Source organism: Lygodium microphyllum, chromosome 28 (genome assembly GCF_053477565.2).
Source record: "Lygodium microphyllum isolate KBCC chromosome 28, Lygodium_microphyllum_v1.1.10, whole genome shotgun sequence".
In the NCBI taxonomy this organism is placed as follows: Eukaryota; Viridiplantae; Streptophyta; class Polypodiopsida; order Schizaeales; family Lygodiaceae; genus Lygodium; species Lygodium microphyllum.
Window position 1 is genome coordinate 96,217,775 of NC_141162.1, and position 27,937 is coordinate 96,245,711.

Consider the following 27,937-nt stretch of genomic DNA (forward strand, 5'->3'; position numbering starts at 1 on the left):
AGAAGAAAGGTGGAATACTAGATGCTCCCATAATGGTGGTTGAGACATCATGGAGATACCATGTTAAGAAACACTAGGATTTGCAAAGAAAGCACAAAAATGTACAAACAACTTACACAATCAGTTCAAACAAAAAACTAATGTAGGAGGAGACAAACGAAGAATGTCAAATGCAAATTCAATGAACAAACGAAGTATGTGAAGTGTGATACAAAAGCAGTGAAGCCACCAGTAATGACAACCATAGTTTTTTCATATGTGAATCAAACATATGAAAAAACGTGAATAAAATGTCAAACGCAAATGCCTATGAAAGCACGATTCAAGTATAATTAAAACCCACAACCTGAATCATACATGGCCCTAATTTTTTGAACATAATTTAACAAATTATGAGAAAAGTACTAAATTTACAAGCAGCTTCAAAACTACTTTGAGATAAACCATAATAGATACCATGTGATAGTTTCAAAATAAAAAGATACATCCAGATTCTGGAGAATAGAAACGGAATGCAACCTAACACTTGCATCTACATTACCACTGCCATTGACACAAGAAGTATCTCCCAAATCTGACACATGCACCAATGTTTGCCAAGGAGTCTTGCACTCCAATACCCACATGGAATCTGTGGCACGCACCCTTGCGCTCTATAAAGCTACATTGCACTTTTCCACACCAACACCTGTCAAACACAAATGTGTGCTGCATTGCACTGCAGTCTTTGAAGCCTGAAAGAGAGAGAGTGTGGGGGAGAGAGAGAGACAGAGAAAAAGATATTCTCTTCAATGTTCAAACTTAAAGAGTTCAAACTTCAACTTTCAGCCTTTAGGCTGTGAACAGTGACAATGCAAGCTGAATACACTGCACTGAGAGAGAGAGAGAGAGAGAGAGAGAGGTCTTCTCTTCAATGTTCAAACTTCAGGGTTCAAACTTCAGCTTTCAGCCTTTAGGCTGTGAACAGTTATAGTGCAGGCTGAATACACTGCACGGCTCAAAGGCTGAGAGAGAGAGAGAAAGAAAGAAAGAAAGATATATTAACGTCTACATAAGGCCAATGTGGCCTATGAGACAAAATCCAAAGTACATCCATATCTAATGTCATCTCATCAGTAAGGAAAAGATAACATTACAAATAAGTGGGTGGCCTATGAAATAGTACTAAAAATAACTATACGATGGGACTATACTAGGGTTGAACCATGTGTAGTGTTCTTCTATCAATAGAAAAGAAAAAGGAAAGGAAAGGAGAACCAGATCTGATAGAACCATGTACAAAAGTGTGGTGGAGACTATGGGCTGTAGCTGATCTCAAGATCTGCACATGATCTCAGCTATGATGCAGTCCTTAGTTGCTTCACTGATATGCCAGGCGGTGAGTCTTCGGTGTCTCATGATAATGGCTTTAATCAGACTGTGGTGTGGCCTCCTCGTTTGTGGTCCTGGTAGACGGGGTTGTAGGAATCGATTAGGCACGAAGATCAAGGCACACTATCGTATGTCCAGTGAGAGACAGAGAGAGAGAGCGAAAGCAAGCAATGTAGAGTGTGTAGAGTGTGAGCACGTTTTTGGTACAATGACGAGTGTATCACTTTAGGTTTTTAGATAGATATATATATGCAAATACAACGTGCTAAGGGTGTGTTCACACCCGTGCACATATAAAAGGCATGATGGCCCTTTTTTCCCAACAGCCTCCCACCTAAAGGCAATGTGCCTTAAGAGGAAAAAAGAATCAGTTAAGTCTACAAAGCTGAAATAAGTATATCTATCCAACTCCCATCATCTGTCGGCAATGAGCAAACCTATCTGCTGGAAGACCCTTTGTGAGAAGGTCTGCAAGATTATCATCTGTATGCACTTTGACAAGCTCAATGCTCTTGTTGTCAAGTACATCTCTAATGAAGTGGTACTTCACCTGTATGTGCTTTGTCTTTGCATGAAAGACAAGATTCCGTGTTAGTATGATAGCACTCTGACTATCACAATGGAGAACAGGTAACTCTGTGATGCCAAGCTCTACTACTAGACGTGAAAGCCATAAAGCCTCCTTGCATGCCTCAGTGGTAGCCACATACTTTGCCTCTGTAGTAGACAATGCAACACACTTTTGTAGCCTGGAGATCCAAGAGACTACTCCTCCTGTGAAAGTAAACACATACCCAGAAGTGAACTTCCTACAGTCCGCATGACCAACATAGTCTGCATTCGTAAAGCCAACAATAGATGCCTTCTACTTTCCAAAGCAAATGCACAACTCCTTTGTGCCTTTGAGGTATCTCATAATATCTTTCACTGCATCCCAATGCTTCTTGCCAGGGGTTGCCATGTATCTCTAACCACTCCCACTGCAAAGGCAATGTTAGCATGTGTAGCAACCATAGCATACATCATACTGCCAACAGCTGAAGCATATGGTATCTTGGCCATTTCAGCCTTCTCATCATCAGATGTAGGGCTGCCCTCTGCACTAAGTTTCACATATGGGGGCAATGGAACCCCAATGGTTTTCCCCCCCTCCATATTGAAACGCTGCAAAACTTTGGAGATATACTTCTGCTGAGATAGATAGAGTAAGCCTTTCGATCTCTCTCTCTGAGTATTCGCATGCCAAGAATGCGATTTGCACCACCAAGATCCTTCATGTCAAAGCTACCATGAAGACTTTGCTTTAGTGAGTCCAAGGCATGAGTATCCCTGCCAGCAATCAGCATGTCATTAACATACAAAACCAAGATAATTAGGCTGCCATTTGCTGCCTTCTTGGTGTATAAGCAGTGATCCACTTGACTTCTATAAAAGCCTTGGAATTGCATGAATGTTCCAAACTTATGATACCATTCTCTTGGTGCTTGTTTCAGCCCATACAAACTCCTTTTGAGTTTACATACCATTTTTTATTTCCCTTGTTCAACAAACCCTTCAGGCTACTGCATATATATGTCTTCACGCAGATCACCAGGTAAAAACGCAGTCTTTACATCCATCTGTATGAGCTCCATATCCTCAACTGCTACCAAGTCCAAAATGGTTCTCAATGTAGTCATCTTAACTACAGGAGAGAAAATCTCATCAAAGTCAATTCCATGCTCCTGCTTGTATCCTTTTGCAATCAATCTTGCTTTGTACTTTAGTGAGGAACCAGAAGTGACCTTCATCTTGTAAACCCATTTGCATGGAAGGGTTTTCTGCCCTTTAGGCAACTGCACCAAGTCCCAAGTGCCATTTTTTTCAAGAGATTCCATCTCTGACAACGTGGCTTTATACTATTTCTTGTTGTCCTGTCTGTCCATTGCTTCCTTGAAGCAAGACAGTTCACCACAGTCTGTCAACATGACATAATCAGCCACATTAATTGCACCACGAACAAACCTGTTAGGTTGTCTAGTAGCCCTAGACGATCTCCTAACCCAATGGTCATTGTTTGTTGGCTGTTCCTACAAATTTCCATTTTCAGCATGTTGTCCTGACATTTCAGCCTACAAATCAGCATTAACAGCTTGCTGTCCTGGCTGTTCTTGCACATGTAATGGCTCATTTTCATGGACAATAGCTGGCTGATCATTTCCAGCATCATTTCCTGTATTTATAGATTCATTTACAGCAAGTATTTGCTGCTATACAACAAGCACATTTTGCTTTCCAAACGGTATTTCTTCCCGAAATACAACCCTATAGACCTCCTCAATCTTTTCAGGCTGTTTGTGCATACAATCTTCCCGAAAGATAATGTCATTGCTGCATACTACTTTCCTTTTCTCGGGATCCCACAATTTATACCCCATTTCACCCTCATCACCATATCCTAGCAAAATGCATTTACACGACTTTGACTCAAGTTTGCTGCGTTTTTCTTTACGAATGTGCACAAAAGCCTCGTAGCCAAACACTTTCAGATGAGCATATGAAGGTGGCTTGCCTGACCACGCTTCTTGGGGAACTCCCTCCCTCCCCCCCCCCCCCAAAGACCTATTTGGTGACCGATTAATTAAGTGAACGGCTGTCATAATAGCCTCTGCCCAAAAACCATGGGGTAATGCAACATGAGACAGCATTGTACGAACCTTATCTTGTATGGTCCGATTCATACACTCTGCAACTTCATTTTGGGGCGGATTATAAGGGGCAGTGAGCTCCCTCTTTATCCCTTTGCTATCACAAAATGCTTGAAAGGCCTTGGACACATATTCCCTACCATTGTCAGAACGAAAACACTTAAGTGTCTTATCTGTCTGATTTTCAAACAATACTAAGAATTTTTTAAACTTATCAAGCACTTCATCCTTGCTACGAATAGGGTAAACCCATACTTTCCGTGTAGCATCATCGAAAAAGGTGATAAAATATTTATTTCCCCCTAAAGATAATCATGGCATTTGATGTACATCCGAATGTACTAACTCTAGAGAAGAAGATTTCAAAGAAAGAGATTTTTTATGTGACGTTTGTGCATGTTTGCCATAAATGCAATGATCACAATGCTCAAAATCAGCATAACGAAGACAAGGCAAGTAACCCAAACGAGAAAGCACTTTCATTCATGTTTGATTCATGTGTCCCAACCAGCCATGCTACAAAGAAACGCTTGGCTACTCGGTCACGGCAACAACATGGTCACGCACACTAGATACATGAAGTGGATACAAAGTATCACTCTTGCAACCTCTGGCAATAACCCTAGATCCCTTATAGATCTTCCATTTTCCATCACCAAAGGTGGTATGAAAACCATCATCATCTAGCTGCCCTGTGCTAATCAAGCTCTTCTTGAGCTGAGATACATGCCGTACATGCTGAGGTGTAAAGACAGAGCCATGCTAAAACTGTAACTGACACTATCAATACCTGCAATCTCATATGCATAGTTGTCCCCAAGATGGACAACACCATGTCAACCCCCTGTATAGGCGGAAAACCACTCACGATGAGGGGTGACATGAAAGGAAGCACCTGAATCAAGAATCCATGTATGCATGTCATCATCTGTATCTGTAAGTAAAGCATGTGTACCAAAATATGAAGAGACAAAGAGTACATCACTCCCACTGTCACTGTCATGACTCATGAGTGACTACATTCACCTCTTCAATTTTTACACTGCTCTTTTTAGGCTGACTGTCCTTCTCTTCCTTGCAATCATCTGTCTTCTTGCCTTTTCCTTTCTCTTTCTTCCATTTGTAGCAATCACGTTTAAAGTGACCCTTCTTGCCACAATGATGGCATTCAACATCTTTGCCACGTGATTTACGACATCCCTTGCCATCATATTTTCTCTTTTGCTATGATCTTCCCCTAGTATGCAAAGCACTGGAAGACTTACTGGATGCATTGTTATGCCGATTCATCTCTTCCATAAGTAGAGCACTCTCTACATCAGCATACAAAAGGATCACATTAGAATTGCTCATAGCGGTCCTGAATGTATCCCAACTCTCTGGTAGAGTGCAAAGCAAGAAAGTATCCTTAAATTCCTCATCAATCATGAACTTCAAGGCAACCAACTGGCTGAAAATGGAGTTAAACTCACTCAAGTGAGTAGACATTGCTGTACCTTCTTTCACACGCAAATCCATAAGCTTTTTCAACCAGTACACTTTGCTTGCAGCACTCTTCTGTGCATACAGTTCTTCCAGTCTAGTCCATATAGCATATGCAAAATCCAAACCTTCAATGTTGAAGAGCAAGGCATCAGAAATCGATAGCTCTATGGTTGAGCGTGCAAGCTCATTCAACTCATCCCAATCGTCCGGATCCATTTCCGCAGACTTTGCCCCTTTGGTTTTAATCGGCTTTGCCTGCTTCTTTTGTAACAAGATATTGTGGCACTGCTTTTGCCACACTGCAAAATTATGTGCACCTTCAAGCTTCTTTATATACATCAAATTACTGCTGTCATTGCTGCCAGCCACGGTTTTCAGCCCAAATGTGACAAAAAAACCAGCAAATGAAGGCCCAAACTGTCACCCAAGTGACCAAGGTACAAACAAGTACCAATCAGCAACAAATGACCATGCAGAAGTACAGATTTCAGATCTGTAATTAAGTTTTCAAAAGCACCAAAACAAGTGCTACAGCATTATCCAACTGATTACAGCTGTTCCAAAGGGCATGTGCATCACATTACAAGAGAAATCCCAAAATTTCAGCTGCAATTTCTATTGTACATGTACCCACGGGCATAAAATTTGACACGAACGGTCAAAAGCCCCAAAATTTTGTTCTCAAAAGCGTCAAACACACGTCTGCATTTCCTCTGTCATGCATAGGACTGTCCAAATTTGCCAAAATAAAGCAATTTCAGCAAAACCCCAAATTTTGCCAAGTATTGATGTCCAAATTGCGTGGAATTCAACTTGCATGTACATAAAATGACCAAATGCTGCACAAATTTTGCCCAAATCACAAAAGCCCCAAATTGCACCGGGTTCAATGTGCCTCAATGTCGAGAAATTGAGTTAATTTCAGCCCAATTTGCGCATGTACATTAAAAGCCCCCAATGTCGGGGACAGAATGTCACAAATTCCTGCAATTTCTGAGACAAATATCACTGTTGCATCTTGCTTGCACCAAATCTGGACAAATCCCCAAATTTTCCAAGTCATCCCTCCAGTAATTTCAGTGAAATTGAAAGAATTTCACTAAAATGTGAAAAGCCCCGAAATTCCCGGGCAAATGTGCACCGACTTTGCAATTTCTGAGTCAAATTGTCCAATTCTATGTTGAGATTCCCAGATTCGAGAAAAGCCCCAAATTTCTGAGCCGATTTTGCACAAATCTGGGATTTTGTACTTACACGCGCGAAACTGGGTCAATGGGTAAAAGAAATTTCAAAAAAGATGGAATTTTTCAGAAAATTCTGACGGGTCCATTGACTCGTCAATCGGGTGCCGTGAGCCCCGCTGCCGGTTCCGTCCTTGTTGGTCGCGATTGTCGCCTGTGCAGCCTGGCACCCTGTCCTTGTTTCACGCGAGCCTGTGTTCGTGTCACGCAGCAACAGCCTCCTCGTTCGTTGGCGCTGCAGTCGTCAGGTCGTCTGCAGCATTACCTGGTGTTTCATCAGCGCTACAGCCCGTCACACGCCTGGTCCACGCCTGCTGCAGTCGACTGTCACCGCCTACAGCTCACACCTGTGACTCTCCTGCTCACCTTTGAGCTCTCGTCACCACACTGGTCTTCTGCCTCAGCCTGGCAACCGTCTGTAGCACCTTGCGCTCTTATACCAGTTTGTAGGAATTGATTAGGCATGAAGATCGAGGCAGACTGTCATATGCGTAGTGAGAGACAGAGAGAGAGAGAGTAAAAGCAAGCAGTGTAGAGTGTGTAAAGTGTGAGCACGTTTTTAGTACAGTGACGAGTGTACCACTTTAGGTTTTTAGATAGATATATATATGCAAGTACAATGTGCTAAGGGTGTGTTTACACCCATGCACATATAAAAGGCACGATGGCCCTTTATTCCCAACAGGGGTCATCGTGCTCGACGAAGGGAAATGGCTCTATCCAACGTGACTCCACGGTGTGGCCTGTAAGGTGTCTGGCAGGGGTGGCTCTGTCTCTGCTAGGCTGGTAGTGTCAGTAGGGCCGACTCTGTAGTAGAAGTTTGTCACTGCTCTCTATGTGTGTCCCTCTAGGTGAGCTGGCCTCCTATCTCGCAATAGTGCAGTTCGGTGCCTCTCAAGCTCCTGGAGGAAAAGACCTAGGCCTCTCTGGTCCTCGTACTCCATGACGCGACGAAGGGGTCCAAATCCATCACGGAAGAGGCAGTGGTACCGTCCTCGTATGTCATAGTATATTGTGCATCCAAGGTTGTCAAGAACGAAAGGTACGGTACAATAAAATACGGTATTAATTGATACCTTATGATTTATAAGGTACGGTACGATATTAGTATGAAAAAAGAAAACAAAAACTTAGTTATTTTTTATTATAGATAATAGAACACATGTTTAGAGCTAAAATAGCAATGTCACTTGAGTTAATAGGATGAATACATGAGGATAACAAGGAAAAACCTCATACACAACATGCGCAATGCGCTACTAGAAGACATATGGGAGTGTATATGTAATACATCAAACTTCAAAAAACAAAGCAAAGTTTAGGGTGGATGGACAAACAAGCTCTTCATTCTTTTGTGTGTGTGTGAGACGAGAGAGAGAGAGAGAGAGAGAGAGAGAGAGAGGCTTGGCAGTCAGTTTGGAGAGAGAAAGAAGGAAAGAAAGAAAGATATATTAATATCTACATAAGGCCAATGTGGCCTATGAGACAAAATCCAGATTACATCCATGTCTAATGTCATCTCATCAGTAAGGTAAAGATAACATTACAAGTAAATGGGTGGCCTATGAAACAATACTGAAAATAACTATACGATGGGGCTATACTAGGGTTGAACCATGTGTAGTGTTGTTCCATCGATAGAAAAGAAAAGGAAAGGAAAGGAGAACCCGATCTGATTTAGCCATGTACAAAAGTGTGGTGGAGACTAAGGGCTGTAGCTGGTCTCAAGATCTGTACATGATCTCAGCTATTATGCGGTCCCTAGCTGCTTCACTGATATAACTGGTGGTGAGTCTGCGGTGTCTCGTGATAATGGCTCTAATCCGACTGTGGTGTGGCCTCCTCGGACGTGGTCCTAGTAAACGGGGTCGTTGTGCTCGACGAAGGGAAATGGCTCTATCCAATGTGACTCCATGGTGTGGCCTGTAAGGTGTCTGGCGAGGTGGCTCTGTCTCTGCAAGGCTGGTAGTATCAGTAGGTTCGACTCTGTAGAAGAAGTCAGTCATTGCTCTCTGTGTATCCCTCTGGGTGAGCTGGCCTCTTGTTTCGCAGTAGTGCAATTTGGCACCTCTCGAGCTCTAGGAGGAAGAGACCTAGGCATCTCTAGTCCTCGTACTCCATGACGTGACGAAGGGGTCCAAATCCATCCCGGAAGAGGCGGTGGTATCGTCCTCGTATGTCATAGTATACTGTGCATCTACATATGTAGTGCTCCTCCGTCTCAGGCTCTCGACCACAAAGCTGGTAAGTCCTATCCTCTGCTAGGGTATTTGTCCATCTCCTTGTCTCCATCTAGAGCCTATGTGAGGAGGTGCGCATATGTCCGATAGCAACTTGTACGCTATGGGAGAGATGGGTGTCTATATATGCTGGCCGAATACTGAAACCATCATCAGAGAGGCATAAAAAATGACTCCTATAGAGCTCCATCCTCGATCCTAGAGGGAGTGGTGGGTGGATTCATGTCCTTGCCGTCTCAATCCTCAAGATATCAGCTCTGATCACCTGGTTCAACTCTGATCGGCTAAGAGAAAGTGTAGGGCAATCAAGGCTATAATCCAAAGGTGGAAGACGGTCAATATCCAAACCATGTAGGCTCATCCAAATAGCCATCTATGAAAACCAACAATTCTTCTTGCCTCCTGCTGCTAGTTGTCTAGATGAGGTTAGTGCCAATCCAGAGTATCTATGGCGTGGAAGTTCCCATAGTTTGTGCCAAAAGGTCACTTCCCTGAAGAGTGCCTCCGTAACTATAGGTGTTGCCCCTAGCTTTGCTCTGACAATGGGATGTGGGATGGAGGGCGCTTACTCCTAATCATGCGTGCTATCATCATGATCAATGGCCTTTCCATGCTATCCCAATCATCATAATAATCCCTCTCTACTCTAAAGAGAGAGATTAATATCCAAAGGTGGAAGATCAATATCCAAACCATGTAGGCTCACCCAAAGAGAGAGAGAGAGAGAGAGAGAGAGAGAGAGAGAGAGGAGGAGGAGAGGGATGCTCTTGGAATTGCATACTCATCTTGGAAGTTGGGAGAGAGAGAGAGAGAGAGAGAGAGAGAGTGTGTGTGTGTGTGTGTGTGTGACTTGGAATTATGATAATAAACATAAGGCTTAGGAGTTGGAAGATATTGTATGGTCTAGTCTTCAGAGGCTAAAAAAATAGCCTATTTTTTTGTACAAAATGGTACAGATACATACCGTGCGGTACAGTACGTGAAAGGTGAGAAGGATCGAAGCTTGCACGCGAGCTATGGCGGGAGAGCAAGAGCAAGAAAGAGAGAGACAAGAAATGGGAACTCCAACAGTCACAATGTGTGACCGGGCCTTCCTTTATTCAAACTGTCACTAAAAGAATAAAGAATAAAGTGACGTGACGGGCGCCCGCTACCTGTAGTGTGCAGTGGCGGGTACTGTCAGTGTAGTAATACACGGGGCGGCATGGCGGAGGCGCCTTTATCCCCAACAACCTCCCACTTAAAGGCGAATCTGCCCTAGTGAGAGAGAAAAGAAAAAAGAAAAGACAGTACAAATGTACATAGGTACAAGGGATGAGGAAAAGCAACATCTCATCCAATGCCCATCAATCTCCTGAGGAAGGCAAAGCGCTCAGTAGTGAGGCTTTTCGTGAGCAGATCTGCAGGATTCTCGTCAGTGGAGATCTTGGCAAGGTCAACAGACTTGTCCTCCACAACACCACGTATGAAGTGATACCTCACCTCAATGTGTTTTGTCTTCGCATGGAAGACCAGATTCTTAGCCAACTGAATGGCACTCATAGAATCCGAATGCAGTGTAGGTATAGCATCAATTCCAAGGTCAGTAACTAGACAGCCTAGCCATATGGCCTCCTTGCAAGCCTCAGTGGCTGCAACATACTCGGCCTCAGTGGTAGACAAAGCCGTACACTTCTGAACCCTGGACATCCAAGAGACAGCCCCTCCAGCATAGGTGAATACATAGCCAGAAGTGGACTTCCTACTATCTGCATGTCCTGCATAATCGGAGTCAGTGTACCCCACGACCCCTGTATCCTGGCTGCCATAGCAAATACACATATCTGCTGTGCCCTTCAGGTACCTCATGATACCCTTCACGGCATCGCAATGTCTGCTGCCAGGTGTAGCCATATAGCGTGCCACAACACCAACTGCATGTGCAATATCTGGACGAGTGGCTATCATGGCATACATCAAACTGCCCACGGCTGAAGCATAAGGGATCTTGGCCATCTCGGCCCTCTGCTCATCTGTATGCGGACAATCGGCCTGTGATACCTTCACATAAGAAGGTAATGGACAGCCAATAGGCTTTACGTCCTGCATGCGAAAGCGCTCAAGGACTTTATGAATGTACTCCCGCTGTGAGAGATACAAAAGCCCCTGATGCTTATCGCGCTTAATGCACATCCCAAGTATATGTGAAGCATGTCCCAAATCCTTCATCTCAAAGCTCTTCTTCAGCTGAGATTTAAGAGCATCTAGCTCATCATGAGCTTTCCCTGCTATCAGCATATCATCAACATAGAGTACCATGATAAGCAAACTGCCATCACGGGCTTTCTTCTGTAAAGACACGGATCCATAGCACTCCTGCTGTAGCCCTGTGACTGCATAAAGGCATCAAACTTATGATGCCATTCCCTAAGTGCCTGCTTCAAGCCATACAAGCTCTTCTTCAACTTGCACACTAGGTGCTCCCTGCCAGGTTCTGCAAAGCCCTTAGGCTGATCCATATAGATCTTATCATGCAAGTCCCCATGTAGAAAAGCCGTCTTGACATCCATCTGATATAGATCTAAGTCAAGCTGTGCAACCAAAGCCAAGACTAAGCGCAGGGTGGTCATCTTAACCACAGGAGAGAAGACCTCATCAAAGTCCACACCATGTTCCTGCTTAAAACCCTTTGCTACCAATCTAGCCTTGTATGCCGGCTTGGGGTGTCCAAGGGTACTTTTCAGCTTGTACACCCACTTGCATGGCAAAGCCTTCTTGCCCTTAGGCAAGGCAACCAAATCCCAAGTCTCATTCTTATGCAGGGAGTCTATCTCAGACTGCATAGCCCTCTCCCAGGAGTGACTGTCACCCCTGTGCATAGCCTCATCATAAGTGAAAGACTCCTGCATCTGTAACCAAAACATAATGCATAGAGAGCTGAAATCTGTCAGGTGGACGTCTGTCTCTAGCAGACCGTCTCACCGCAGGCTCTGCTGCCTGTCTAATTGCCTGTCCAACACCCTGGCCCTGTGGAGGAACTGCTGCAGGCTGTACTATTGGCTGTGCTGGAGCTCTAGGCTCCTCTTGAAAGATCACTCTGCGGATCTCAACCACCTTCTCAGGCTGCCTGTGCATCTTGTCTTCATGGAAGACGACATCATGGCTGCGTACTATTTTCCGCGCCTGCGGATCCCATAGGCGATAGCCCATCTCTCCTGACTCACCATAGCCAAGGAATATGCATTTAATTCTCTTTGGATCCAATTTACTCCTCTTGTCCTTGGACACATGGCAGAATGCCTCACATCCAAAGACACGGAGATGCGCATAAAAGGGTGGCTTACCAACCCAAACTTCCTCTGCAACCTGGAAATCCAATCCACTGGAAGGCGATCGGTTTATGACATGCACTGCCGTACTAACTGCCTCAGCCCAAAAACTCTAGGGTAGGCCTGCATGGCTAAGCATAGAGCGCACACGCTCCTGAATAGTCCTGTTCATGCGCTCAGCCAAACCATTCTGGGGTGGGGTGTAAGGGGCGGTCAACTGACGCTTAATACCCCTATCATCACAAAACTGCTCAAAAGCATGCGAGACATATTCTCTCCCATTGTCAGTCCTAAGGCATTTCAGCCTATACCCAGTCTGGTTCTCAACAAGAGCAAGCCAAAGCTGAAAGACTGCCAAGACATTCGACTTTTGCTTTATGGGATAAGCCCACACTTTCCTAGAAAAATCATCAATAAAGGTAACAAAGTACTTCGCGCCACCCATAGACATGCAAGGCATAGGCCCACAAACATCGGAATGCACCAATGCCAAGGGCTCACTCATGCGTGGCCTACCCGATTTCTTATACGTAGACCTATTCTGCTTACCATAAAGACAATGATCACACGAGTCAAAACATGCATAATCCAAAGGCGGAAGATACTGCAAACCAGATAACACTTTCATTCCCTTCAAAGACATGTGCCCTAAACGAGCATGCCAAAGTGATACATGTGGGATAGAACCCACTGCCAAAACATGGTCAACACAACAAGAGGATAGAGGCTGCCAGACTTGGCACCTCTAGCAAGCACAAGTCTGCCACGAGTAATCTTCCAGGCAGAATCCCCAAAACATACATGAAATCCTGCATCATCCAGCTGTCCTGCAGACATAAGACTGCGCGTAAGCGCATGTACATGACGTACATCCCTAAGCAAAAATGAACTGCCAGTGAAAGGCACACCCCCAGACACTCTAGGCAAAGTGTTCCTGTAACTGCCAAAACCTGACACAAATAGGTGTCTGCTCAAAGAGAAAGATCCAAATATGAGACGCAGCTCATAAGCATCCTGTGAACCAAGAGTACATCAATGCATATCCATAAAGATCAGAGTATGATCCCAAAGTCTCAATGCGTATGTAGTTGCTCAAGACATAAACTGCTCCAAATACATGTAAGTGCTCCAATAGCATGCAACTGTCAAAGGTCAAGCAAGCATGTAAAATGCTCCCACTGGCACAAAAGGCGTACAAAGCGAGCTCAGAAGCTCAAACAACCCAAGAGAAAGCACCAGTGATAAGTGACCATGTCAATGCATCAAGCGCATCCAAGAGAGCATGGCATACATGAAGCACCGGTCGTATTAACCATGAAGCAATACATAAGCCCAAATAAGCTCTCAGTCAACTCAATGACATCCAAATAGCAACCAAGATCACTGATCAAGTAAGCCGGGAATGCTCAAATACATCCAAATCCAAGCTCCAAATGTCGGTATGGCATACACGAACCAAATAGCATATGTCACGAACCAAAGCATGTAATGCAAAAGCCTAACTGTCAAGCAGAGACATGAGGCATAGGCGGTCCACGAGCATGCCAAGTCGGTCCAAATGCCAGTGAAGACGGAGCTAATGCGAAGCTCAAAAGCATCCCATAATCTCATACATATGCTCCAAGCCGTCCCCAAATGTCAGAGACATCATGCCAAAGCTCAAAGCATACATCCGGTATTGGTAGGTAAGTGCCAAAGCATGTAAAGTACCTTCAGCCCACTGTTATTCCAGCATGTATTTACTGTTCTAAACGGTAGATTTCAGCCCCGAATTCAAGCCAAAATCATGGTCAAACCAAATGCATACATCCCCAATACATCCAGGTAGGAAGTAGACCGCATACGGGCATCAAATAAGGTAACCGGAGTAGAGTATAAGCATCAAATGCCAATGCCAAGTGTGGCTACCCTGTTTTCAGCACTGTATAACAATAAATAACAGTCCCAAATCAGCCAATATTTCAAGCCAAAATCATGGCATAATCATGTGCATACATTTCCAAGGCACTAGGCATCATGTAGACCGCATACGGGCATCAAATAGCACAACCGGAATGGAGTATAAGCAACAAATGCTAATGCCAATGGTGCTGCCCTGTTTTCAGCCTGTTATGACAGTTTATGACAGTCTCAAATCTGAAGAGATCAGCCCCGAATGATCAAGACCAATGCCCAAAGCTTGAATGACATCAAACATGAAGTCTATAGCCCTCTTGATCAAGGTAGAGAGCAAGAAGCAATGGCCAAGTGTGGAGCTGAAGTAGATGAGTGCTCACAGCCTGGAAAAAATGATGCAATCTGCCCTGTTGGTGCTGAACTTGCTGCTGCTCCACATGGGCTGAAAAGGGGGTAATGGGTGGCTCAAGAAGGGCCTATCAAAGGCCTATGACAAGCCTCTTTGAGCCTTGATAGGTGTAAGGCACAATATGAGGGGAATAAGCTTCAAGGGTTTGAAGCCATGGCTGCCCTTGCTGTTTGCAACCTGTAGACTGAAATAAAACCTTGAAAGAATGATCAAATACCTCAGTATCAATGCCTTGAAGGTGCCTCAATAGGCCGGGAAGGTGCTCGGGAAGCCGGGGAGTGACGGGAGCTCGGGGAGATCGGATATGGCTGCCGGGATGGAGATCCAATGCGTGAAGGAAGTTGATGCGAAGGTAGAGAAGCACCGAGTCGAGCTTGAGCAAGAGAATGCCAAGCTCTAATACTAGTTGAAAGGTGAGAAGGATCGAAGCTTGCACGCGAGCTATGGCGGGAGAGCAAGAGCAAGAAAGAGAGAGACAAGAAATGGGAACTCCAACAGTCACAATGTGTGACCGGGCCTTCCTTTATTCAAACTGTCACTAAAAGAATAAAGAATAAAGTGACATGACGGGCGCCCGCCACCTGCAGTGTGCAGTGGCGGGTACTGTCAATGTAGTAATACACGGGGCGACATAGCGGAGGCGCCTTTATCCCCAACAGTACGAACCGTACAATACGAACTAGTCCATACGTAGTACGAATGCAACTATGTACAGTGCATCTACATATGTAGTGCTCCTCTGTCTCAAGCTCTTGACCACAAGTGACAAAGCTTTCAAGTCCTATCCTCCGCTAGGGTATTTCTCCATTTGCCTGTCTCCTTCTGAAGCCTATGTGAGGAGGTGTGAATCTGTCCGATAGCAACCCATACGCTATGGGAGAGATGGGTGTCCATATATGCTAGCCAAATAGTAAAACCATCATCAGAGAGAGACAAGAAATGACTCCTATAGAGCTCCATCCTCAATCCTAGAGGGAGTGGTGGATGGATCCATGTCCTTGCTGTCTCAATCCTCAAGATATCAGCTCTGATCAACTGGTTCAACTTTGATTGACTAAGAGAAAGTGCAAGGCATTTAAGGCTATAATCCAAAGATGGAAGACGATCAATATCCAAACCATGTAGCCTCATCCAAATAGCCATCTGTGAAAACCAACAATTCTTCTTGCCTCCTGCTGCTAGTTGTCTAGATGAGGTTAGTGCCAATCTAGAGTATCTATGGCGTGGAAGTTCCCATTGTTTGTGCCAAAAGGTCACTCCCCTGAAGAGTGCCTCCGTAACTATAGGTGTTGCCCCTAGCTTTGCTCTGACAATGGGATGTGGGATGGAGGGCTTACTCCTAATCATGCGTGCTATCATCATGATCAATGGCCTTTCCATGCTATCCCAACCATCATAATAATCCCTCTCTACTCTAATCTAATCAGTGAGTGGCCTAAGATGCCTGTGGTACAAGCTGCAATCCCATACCTCTGCTCCATATAGTAATGTAGGTGTGACTAGGGTGTCAAACAACCAAAGTTTGGTGCGGGGCTCCTGGAACTGTATGTGAGCACATTGACTCTCGAGTGCCCCTAGTGCTATATATCCACGTGCCAGACATGCCTCTAATGTCCCTCTCAACAAAAAACGTGGGCCAAAGAAGGGGACTCCCAAATAGACATATTCCCTCACATGCTCCAGTATGTCTCCCCCAAATGTGAACTTGTACATAGATCTAGTCACCCATGCTGCTGAAGTATTGAAAACCATGGTTTTGGTCTTCCCAAGGTTCACTGTGAGGTCTTTATCTCTACAAAAGATGTGCAAAGCATCTAGATGGCACTACAATCCCTCCGTTGAATCTGAAATGAGAACAATATCATCTACATACAATGATATCGGTATCACCACCCCTGCCAGGCTGGCTCCTCCTCAATCTATGTAATCAGATACTTCATCTATGTATAGACCAAACAATGTGGGTGAAAGTGGACATCCTTGTTTCACTCCTATGGTACTGTCAATCCTCTCTAATAGCCCTTCCAGGTGCTCGTACATGACCTGTCATTGTCTCATATAATGCCTAGACACCCCATCGTATACCCTCTGGTACTCCAATGTCCTGCAATCTCTGCATGATGCATGTACGAGGCACTATCAAAAGCTTTGCAAAAGTCTACAAAGCAACAATAGATCCTCTTGTCTCGAGCTGGACCCTCCTCAATAATGGCTCTAAGTGTGAGAATATGGTCCAGCATGATATATCCTCGTCTAAAACCTACCTGTCCTTGTGCTCACTTGCCTTGCATTTCAGCCCACTCACGGAGTTCACGCTCCAATATAGATCCATATATCTTGGCCAAAGTATGACCAATCATGAGAATCCTATAGTTGCTAGGAATCAGGGGATTACCACTTTTAAATAGCGGAATTATAGTATTGTCTAACCAACTCATAGAGAAACCTTCACATATTGCTCTATTGAACATATGTGCTAATATGGGTACCCTCCCATTTTGTAATCTATAAATTGCATCCCTAACCATTTTCCATGTGAAGAAAGACCACTATGTTGGCCTACAAGCTTGTGGGGGCTGCATAGGTAGCTGTCCTGGCAGGTCATACAATTGTCTCCCATAGTCAAGCCAGAATCTGGTGATGTAATCTGTATGGGGGGCTGTCTTTTATGAAACATCTTCCATGCGCTCTTGCTATCCCACCCCAAAAATAGCTGATATATCTTTGCTTCTGCTTTCACTAAGTAGTCTCGTTTCTTCTTCCACACAAGGCGTTTGAAGAACACCTTTGCTTGGTGGTGTCTGAGTGCCAAGAGAGAGAGAGAGAGAGAGATCTTACCTGGTGGTCAAAAAGTTTGGGGCAGCAGCATTTCCAGGCAGGCAGCTGTGTTTCTCATGGTTTGGGGACTTCGTCCAGGGATATTTTTCAGTTGTTTTCAGTTAGGGAAGGCAATTTCAGGCTGCACACACTCACAGACCAGTAAACAAGGAAAAGTGACCTGAAATCGGTGCCTTTTCTAAGCTTGCCCAAATTTTTCATGGAAAAAAATTCAAGTCTAAAATGCATTTTTCAGACATCTACAACTGTCTGAAAATTTTTTCAGACACATCTGAAAACAATTATGATGATGACCAGCAAAGCAGGTAGGCAGGGGAAGCATAACGTCAAAGAGGCCAGGCAGCAGAGAGGAAGAAAACACAGCATCTGAGGTTGGCAGCAGTTGCACGAGGGCTACTGATGGCAGGGAGAGGCTTAAACCATCAGGGTGGCAGCACACACACATATATACACGCACGCACACAGAGAAGAAAAGAAAGAAAGAAAGAAAGATATATTAGCCTCTAAATAAGGTCGACATGGTCTATGAGACAAAAAAATCTAGAGTACATCCATGTCTAATGTCGCCTCATTGGTAAAGTGAAGATAACAATAAAAGTAATAATAAAACAAGTGACCTATGAAAGTATGCTGAAAGCAAATGTACAATGAGACAATGCTAAAGTAACACCTAGTATTATCTCATTGATCGAATGAAAAAGAAGTCATGATCCAACACTACTCCTATGCTAGAGACTATAGGCTGTAACTGATCTCAAGATCTATGCGTGATGTCAGCCACGATGCAGTCCCTAGCTGCTGGACTGATGTGCCTGGTGGTGAGTCTCCATGTATCATAATGATGATGGCAATGACAATGATGACAACAGGTAGGAGACTTACGATCGTATTAGATGGATAGGGGTTAAAATGGATGAAAGTGGCGATGACAATGATTCCTGTTTTTTAGAACTTTCTGCATAAGTTGACCTACCAAACATTAAGAAATTTTTTCTAACATAATTTAATTGAGGAATTTACTTTGGTGCTGTTCAAGAGCTGAATGAATTTATCTAAAAAATAAGTTTTTCTTGTAGGCTACTTCTGAGTAGCTTAACACCCCGGGTCAATATTCTCTCAGATCTTCTAGACAAGCATGGTGCCAAAATAATGTTTTTCTATCGCTCATGTACTTTTAAGATGAGCTACATCTTTTGCTGCTAATGTCAGCACTGTTATGTCATTCTCCATTTAGCATAATAAGATCTCCCAAGGATTTTATCTGCTTCACTCTTGGTCTTATTATAAGCCCATTCAGCCTTTATAAGGAGTCAAACTAGCCTTTCTTACTATGCATGCAGGCAAGCCCTCTGGTAGAAGCCAGCCACAGAATGGATTGTATAATTAGAAAGACGAAAAAAGACATAGAAGTATCCAGCAAGATCATGCAAGGGGTCAGTCAGAACATCCTATGCTTGATCTCCTAGCAAGCCAAGTTTCACTGAGCATAAATTGATGAATCAATGCAGGACATTTAGAATCTAGTAGCACATGCCATTGGATATCCATTGCTTCACTTGTGGTCTCATTTAGCATCAAATAAACTGAAAAACTTCTCTTTGAGTGCATGCTAGGGTAGGTTTGTTTGATGCTAAATGAGACCACAAGTGAAGCAATGGATATCCATGCCATTGGATATCCATTGCTTCACTTGTGGTCTCATTTAGCATCAATGGCATGGATATCCATTGCTTCACTTGTGGTCTCATTTAGCATCAAATAAACTGAAAAACTTCTCTGTGAGTGCATGCTAGGGCAGGTTTGTTGGAGGTTTTTTAAGCTGAAACTCGTGTTTGTATTATACTTCAGGTAAAGGCAAAGGACACCACATAGGTGATTGCAGTTCAAAATTGCATTGTTAAAAGAAGAGAAAAGGCATTACGTTCCCCAGACACATGCATTGATGAGAAAATATGAACATTGCCTCCACTTTCTTTGATGGAATTGACAAGGTCTACATATCTCCTCCTAGCAACAATGTCTGCATTTCTGCAAAAGCAAACCATATTTCAATTGTTCAGTCAACTAGCCAATACTCATCTAAAATTTAGTTGAAACTAGGAAGCTTTAACACTTTTTTTGTTATGGACCATCGTAGCCAGTAATGGCATTAAAAAAAACCCTCGTCAATACTGCCTGGTATTGTATTTATTACAAGGACACATTCACAAACCTATTGAGATGGTGTACTTCCTTTATTGTAACCTAGGTTATTGACTTTGTGATTTCTTACAGTAACACTACGAACAGGAATCTTGTTTTAAGGTAGAATTTTATTTGAATCTGCAATCATTCAACTAAGGCTTCACATAAAAACTTATACCTGAAAAGTTCATCAGTGAGGAGAAGAGTCTGAATGGCAAGACGGTCATGAGCAACCTCTATCTCCTTTGGACCATAAATTGCTCTTGAAGGATCCTACAAGGTGGACAAAATTCAGAAGACATACTACAAATGCAACCATTTGGCATCTTAAACCATGCACAGTTACAGGAAGTGTAGCATGATCTGCAGTAGTGTAAATTTTTAAGATATCTTTTCTCCTTACTTTGATAAGCTACTACATTTCAAATCCCACTACCACAGATTTTTGAGCAATCTTTTCTCCTTACTTTGATAAGCTACCATGTTTCAAATCTCATTACCACAGTTTTTAAAAAACATTGAAGTCAGCATAGTGTAAAGGTCATTATTAATGTGATGCCTAGGTATACAGGCATTATACAACTCAGCAAACAAATTTCAAAAACTTACTTGCGAAAGCATATCAAAGAATTCTTTTAGGGCTTTGACCTGTAAATACAAATATATTCATGAGTATAGAAGTACAATCCAGCTAAAATCACCCTGTGTTCCACATTTTGAACCTCTCTGAATAATAGACGTCAACCAGACTAGTTCAAAAGTACCTCTTTAGCTGCCTTAGTGTCCATGATAAGATTCATAACTGAAGGAGCACTGAGAACTTCCTTTAAAGAATGTCTGACAGGAACATGACAAGATTAAGGAGGGTGAGAAAAAGAGTCATTCATCATAGAAATGTGCAAGTTAGAAGATAGGATTTCATTAGAGAGTGCCTCTTTAGATAAGCACATGGTTACATCTAGTACAATGCACGTGGCCAATCTTTTATGCCTTTATGCCAACTATTCATCCACCACTTCATCCTTATCCTTCGAGCATTTAGACCTAGTTCCTATACTCAAGCATTGCACAGCTAAAAACAGTTCTCTTCACCATTAGTACTATACACAACATAGTATGAGGACAAGGAGGACAGGGACTTTCTTCATCCTTTGAAGAAGGTTTTGAGCACAATCAACATACTCATAATCATCTGAACTTTTGCCAGGCTGGTTTTCCTTCATTGTAATACATCATACATTCTCTTACGGCCTCTCCAAGACTCCTACAATCTTGGAGATCTTCCCCAGTCATCCAGAGCTGTTTTACCAATTTTAGTAGACATCTCACCCCAAGGCACCTTTGAAATGGTGATTGCAGAAACAATCATAGTAAGTAGTAGTGGTCCAAATAATAAACTTATAAGTCAGCCAAGAAGGTGAATTCCCTCCTCTCTAGCATTTTGCGAACCATCAAAGTGTAAGGTTCTTGACTCCTTGCAAGCGCATTTATCCAATCACAATAATATTCTTCAGTGCCAGCTCTCCTCCATAACTTGCCAACTCACATGATGATGCCAGCTTCTAAAACCAGCCTTCCTACTTGGAGAGCATGATGAAACCTGATTAAGCACTTGTATGCTACCATTTGCACTAGAAGGACCTTGGGCTACTGTCAACTGCTCCTGCAGGACTCCAAACTGTTGTCATATGCTGAGGACTAATCCCCGGTGGCTACAAATCACATCAACAACCTCTCCTTGCTCTCTAACAACCTCCTCTCTTGCATGGGCAAGTTTTACCAAGTGGCATCTTTCTAATCTCATTTTCCAACATTATCTAGCTTATTAAATTAATTTTTAAAATATTATTTTTGAAAATTAATTTAATAATTATTCTAGTACTCAAAAAATTAATTTCAGCAACCAATAATTAAATTGGCTAGGTCAATTTGTCTTCCAAGTATCCCTAAGCAATTATTAGCCCTTAGACCAGTATTAATTTATTAATCAATGCCTAACTGAAATTAGTGGCCAATAAATTGGTCTAGGCCAAAATCTAGCATCGAGTACCACCTAGTACCTGTCAACCATAGCTTATCACAACTTTTGCCTTTGGTACCAATTGATATCTCGGGATCCTAGGTCCCACACTATAAATTAATTGACTTGCATCTCATATATGCAAGTCACATTAGCACATTTGATTAACTTTCAATCAAATGCTAGGCAAAGTAATAAAATTTCATATCCTCGTGACAAACCAACCCCTTAAAATCTTTGCAATCATCCTTGATTGCACTACATTGTGCCAAAGGAAAAGCATACTGCACTAGAATTTCCATCAGGCATTATAGTCACAACATTGACAATTGTTGTCCAACCATGCCATATACCCCAAACCTATTGAAATTTTATTGCCAACATATATATAATATAAAACTGAAAATCTGTCCAGTACTATTGCTAGAAACCCATTGGATGTATCCATAGCTCCTGTTTCTCAGCAGTTTTAACTTAAAAAGAATCATAAAGCATATTCTTAATATAAACCATGGCTAATATTGTTAATGGCATTTACTAACATGTTGTTGTCCATGGAACCAATTGTAAACTAGTGAAAATTGAGGCATAATCTTATCATAGATTGATCACTTGCTAATCTGAGAACTAATTACAAACTGCTACAAACATGACCCCAAATTGATCACAAACTGATTGCAAAATTTGATCAGAAGCTGACACAAAACTAATTCCAAAAGTAACCATAAACGGTTCTCAAACTAAGCTAAAACTTATCAAAATTTTTGTTACAAAAAGGAGGCAAAAACTCATGTCAAACTGATCATAAACTAATGCAAACCTATAGTTTCGGTGCCACGGTGAAACTCATACTCATTGGCATATATCATAAAGTGACTAGTACACAGAGTAGTCACCTCATGGCAAACATACTGCCAACACAATACCTTGGATGCATATTAATTACATCCAAGATCCACTACATACGAGAGCTGTCCAAAACTGGAGGAGTGGAAGCGCCACCTCTCCTTGAGCATCAAGCAATGCTCTAGACCCCTGTTCTGCTAAACCTGAGGCTCAAACCAAAGTCGACTCAAACTGAAAGGTATCTTGGTAAAGTTACAACTAAGCATGGTCTACCAAGTCATCCTCTTCCATCCACCTTGCATCTATTGGTGAAACAATGCTAAAGCTTCACCATGAAGCATATAGAAACTTTACCCCTAGCTTTACTTGCCTCAAACCTCCACTAAGTTGTAGGTCTTTCTTTCCCTTAAGTATTGTGATGCTTTATACTTTCACACTATTGCAATTCCAACTTAACTAATATATAGCATTGCATCTAGTTAACTCTACAATGTGACTGTGCATGGGAATTTGCATACTACCAGCCATACCAAGATACATTTTCCCATACATTGCATGCATTAATAGAAACTCAATGTGCATTCCCACCACTTTTATCCCCATTACCTCACCTTTGGTGCTAGCTCCATCACCATCCCCATCATTTTCATTTTCATCTTCATCATCCTCTCCATCAAGCTGCCTCCCACCTGCATGGTGTTGCCACTCACCCCCAGAGGCTGCTTCCTGACTTCATATTGCTGCCGTTTGCTTATTTGGAGGTTCTGCCCAGCTGTTGTACATCTTCTAGCAACTATCTTTCCTCTTCCTATAGCTGCCTACATTGTTGCCAGTACGACGACATTACAGGTGCTGTTGTCGATGTCACAACTCTATAGAAACAGAATTTGTATCATTTTTCATTAATTTGTCTATATAATGATTTATTAAATTTGTTTCCTTTGCACTAATTAGATATAAAGAAAAGTGCATTGAAGCTGGCCACTGATGAGTGGTCACAGTTATGGTGGACCCACGCGGTGGGTTAGAGAAAAGATAGTTCACACTTCCACCTATATGGCCCGATTAGGCGCCTATGACCAGAACTCACACATATCAGGGTTAGACTCGCAGATAGAAATGATTGATGCCTTGAAGTATGGGCTAGATCCGCCAGAACAAATAGTTACAATCAACAAGATGGCATGATCATGAAATGCTTATACAATGTGCATGTCCTAAAAAATAGGGATGTCATTCTAAAAATAGTAAATTCTGTACTCTGACTGTGCTTACTAAATTTGGTTGTTTCTATTCTTGACAGTATTTAGCCCAAAAAGGAAGGCCATATAGAAGAGACAAGTGTCAAGACACTTGTCACACAAGTTTCCAAGTGTCCCACCACTTGTCACATCTCATGACATGTGGCTGGACACTTGTCTTGTGCTACTCCACTTTCTCCTTTTGTACTAGCTCTTCCCCCTCCTATAAATAAGAGCTCGTTTTTCTTCATTCAGCATCATTTTTCTTTGCTGTAAACCAATGTACAGCACCCACCACAGATAGCCCGAAACTGACCCCATCCATCCCCATCATCATCCCCCACTTCTCCATTATCAAATTCCTCCATATTCCCTCTTCTATCACTGCTGTTTTACAAGACAGCAAACCTGTAAATTCATTACAGCACCTCTTTCTCGAGCTCTTTCTTCCATTTTAGCAACAAGAAGCAAGCCCTATCCATGTACTGCTGATCAACGATGGAGAAAGGCTGATTTTCCCTCTTTCCTCTCTCATACTGTAAAGAAATCAGTTCTTATCATTGCATAATAGATAATGCATGTGTGTTTGTAGATCTTTGCATGATCTTGTGAGAGTGAGAATTACTTCTCCTCACTCTCAAGTTGATTGTAACTCAGCTCTTCCCTAAGGGACTTGGGTTGAGCAGAAATACATTCCTTCGAGGGGGGGGGGGGATGGTTTTGCCCATCTTCAACCCTCAATCTTGTCTCCATTACTTTTACATTTTCATGGCTGTAATTTTGTGAGTAATTTTCATTTTCAGCTTTAAGTGTTCATTCTCTTTTATATTAAATCTCGAAAATAAGCGAATATCCTAATTGTTAAGCATACTACACTGTTCGGAGCATTTACAGTCGACTGCTGGACACTACCTACACAACTCCATTTTAAGACTAGTTGTTCTTCTTCACCTCAAAAGGCTATCACCAAGCAGTACATTGCTTCATTTTTTTCATTCCCATCCCAAAAACTGTTTCAACACCCAATCTATTGCCATACTGTCTTCAGCACTTTGCATCATATTTCTTTCACATTGGTGGTTTGTCATGCTTCGGATCCATTCTCAAAAGATAAGTCCCAAGGTAAAAATTAGGGGCGAATTTAAGCCCAAAGGCTATTTTTTGGAGGTTTTCTTAGTCAACGAGCTAAATTGTTTGGCTTGAAAACTCTAAAAATGGCCCGTATATCCAAAAATTTATATTTCTGGTCTGAAATTTGCCTGAAAATGGCAAAAAATCATGTTTTCTCGCAACATTCACCCAATTTTCTAAACTCTTCACCTTTGATGAACCAAACATTTGCCCACCTATCTACAAACTAAAAATCACTGGGGTCTCTTAGTTTTTACCCCAAGGATGACTCTCTCCCAAAGCCAATCCCATGAGAGTCAATGGCTGTTGGACAGCCTTTGCTCCTTGAGCATCGTCAATTGTATCTATTCCCTTCATCATCATTCATTTCAACATTCATCCATTCTTCAGTATCTTCTTTTGCATTCTTGTCCAAGTTCATTGTGTGTTGGTCAGTTTGTACACTCTAATGTTTTCTTTGTAAAACCTGGCGTAACTTCATAGGGTATCAAAGCCAGTATGTTAATAATTCTTTCTCATGAACTTGCATATTTCTTACAGAACCCCATAAAATTCTACTCTCATAAGCCACAACTCGTCCATCTTGCATGAGAACTACACTAATACTATTCCCATACGCATCACACTAAGCTACAAAGACTTTTCTGATTCGGAGGATCAAATTGAATCTGACGTAAGCTAGCATTCCCTTCTTCTGGAAAGTATGAAGAGGTGCACACAACAGCAGTCTCTGCAAAACAGTGCATGAACCTTCAATAATAAGAAGGTAGTCCAAGAAAACAACAAACATCATGTAATATTTTTAAATTGAGCCAATTAGAATTGCCTTCAGTCTAGCAGGATCCATACACACACAAGAGCAGGCATCCCTCAAAATGAGAACCCATGCGTTGTGGTAAGCTTCATTGCTCACCCAATTTTGAGCAGCTACCACACTCCTTGTGACAATTACTCTCATCTACCTTGTCATACCTCTACATTGGTACCTTTGACTATGGTTTTGTACTTTGGTTCCACTTTTGTATGTACTACTAAGCCAGGCCAAACATCCAAGAAAAAAGGAACAAACAAGACAGAAACAGAAATGTTAGTCCCACAGTGCAATGCCATGGGTTAGTCCATGAAGTTACACTTGGTCTGACTAGGGTGACCTCTTGGGCAACTCAAAAGAAGATATTCATCATCTCTACGATCCTTATAGATGCCTGGGCTATTTGTGACACCCATGGCCAGGTGCATTTAAATTGGGGTGGCACCTTTCAGATTGAGACTAGAGCCTTTTTTCACTCCCATCCATCACTAGTTTTGGGCCTAAGAGGGAGTCTTAGGCCGCAAGCAATTACCACTTAATCAATCATATTATTCTGGCATTTTTCTGGCACTTAAAACAGTCCCAAAAAAATCACATCAATCAATATGAGAGTTGAGAGAATGTAGTGGGACAACTAGCTCACAAAGTTCTATAAAAGGGGATTTAGTATGTGCTGCCACTTTCATTCTTTATCCCACACTTACACTCCACTGCCGGCTCTCCTCAATAACTTGTTGCCTCAGATAATGTTGCCAGCTTCTCTCTTCTCTCACATCATCATTGTGATCATCTCTCATCATTTGTTGCTGATCAGGCTGCCGCCCTACTGCCCTACACCATCCAGGAACTGTTGCCTGCATCTCTAACCCATTTTTGTGTTGTGTTTTCACTCTCATCCCCTGCACATTGATTACAGCTGCTGCCCACACTACAGCATGTTGATTCTCTAGCCATCAGCCTTGCTGCAATTGTCACTCTAGCCTGCTACGCTACTGTCTTCAGCCCTCTGTCATCATCTATCCTTCCTTGACCTGCTATGTGGGATAGTCCTCTGTGTATGCTGCTGCCAAAGTTGTCTACATAACATTTTAGCATCAAGATTGCTGGTTCACTGCACTCACGAACTGTTCCCAGAGAGAGACTTTTCAACACTCCCTCAGTCCACTCCATGAGACAGTGGCCATTGGACACAGCCGCCGCTCCTTCAGTGGACCAATGTATCTCTGTCGCATTCAGCATTCATTCTTCATACCCCTCTTCTTCATTTGCATTTTTGTCTTGGTTAATTGTTTTGGTCAGGTTCGTATAGTCTCTGTGTTTGTGTATCCTCACAGACGAGCATGCCTACAATCAATCAAATATGAGCATGGTTGCAATCAACGCAGAAGACAAAAAGAAGGCCATGGGACCTACTTGTATCCAGATGAGGCATGCACAAGAATAATCTTTGACTTATTTTCAATTATCTGCCTTAGCTCCCTCTTTGTAGCTTCGGTAAGCATGTAAGTGTAAAATTGATCCTGTGAAATGACCATTCATCACAATGTCATAGATAGTTGTATTCTAAGCAAAGCCTCTGCAATGAGATCAGCACAAGAACTACCTTTGTAAATCCAGGACCAGCAATAATTAAACAGCGAACAACACTGAAATCAATATTTCGTAGAACAGCCTGCACCAGAATATAGACATTGAAAAAATTGTAAACGGATGCATAAAGCAAATATGATTCGAACATGTGCCAAAGACAAGACAAACCTGTAAAACATTCTCCAAGAACTTATTCACAGCCTGCTATCAAAAATCGGTGAGCCAACATCAGCATCAGAAAGACAATGGGTGAGCTAACATCATCAGGACTATGCTTTGACAGCACCAGATAACATGATTAAGCCTCTTTGTTAGTATGACTAATCCGTCCAACATCAAAACTCTACTAAGAGCATCACTGACAATAAGTCATATGATGCAGCATTAGGGCTTCTGATGCTTTGTTCAATAAACCATTGGCTGGTGTACCACACTGCTATCACCCACAGCTTGGGATTTGTGAAGGTCACAATCTAGCATACCGTGAAGGCTTAAAGGGCCTTCTAACTGGAAAGACTTGATCATTAAATGTACCACAAACAAGATGTCATTTTGAGAAACCGTGCTGTAATTCATCTGGCACAGCTACAGTGCTGTGACAAGCACTAAAGCAGGCACATGCCTAATGGATCCAAGCCA

General features: G+C 42.5%; 1 protein-coding gene across 2 annotated transcripts in view; it reads right to left on the minus strand.

Annotated features, from left to right (window-relative positions):
- PEL1 (Eukaryotic release factor 1 (eRF1) family protein) overlaps positions 1-27,937 on the minus strand; it is a 105,573-nt gene that overhangs the window by 3,191 nt on the left and 74,445 nt on the right. Inside the window, exons 9-15 of one of the 2 annotated variants that reach the window (XM_087670792.1) lie at positions 27,467-27,499; positions 27,312-27,380; positions 27,122-27,228; positions 20,424-20,496; positions 20,269-20,307; positions 19,838-19,932; positions 19,439-19,503 (exon numbers count right to left, since the gene is read on the minus strand). In XM_087670792.1, coding sequence (XP_087526918.1) covers positions 19,439-19,503; positions 19,838-19,932; positions 20,269-20,307; positions 20,424-20,496; positions 27,122-27,228; positions 27,312-27,380; positions 27,467-27,499 — 481 coding nt within the window. Of the gene's footprint in view, positions 1-19,396; positions 19,504-19,837; positions 19,933-20,268; positions 20,308-20,423; positions 20,497-27,121; positions 27,229-27,311; positions 27,381-27,466; positions 27,500-27,937 lie in introns of both variants that reach the window. The other variant, XM_087670791.1, reaches the window with a different exon arrangement.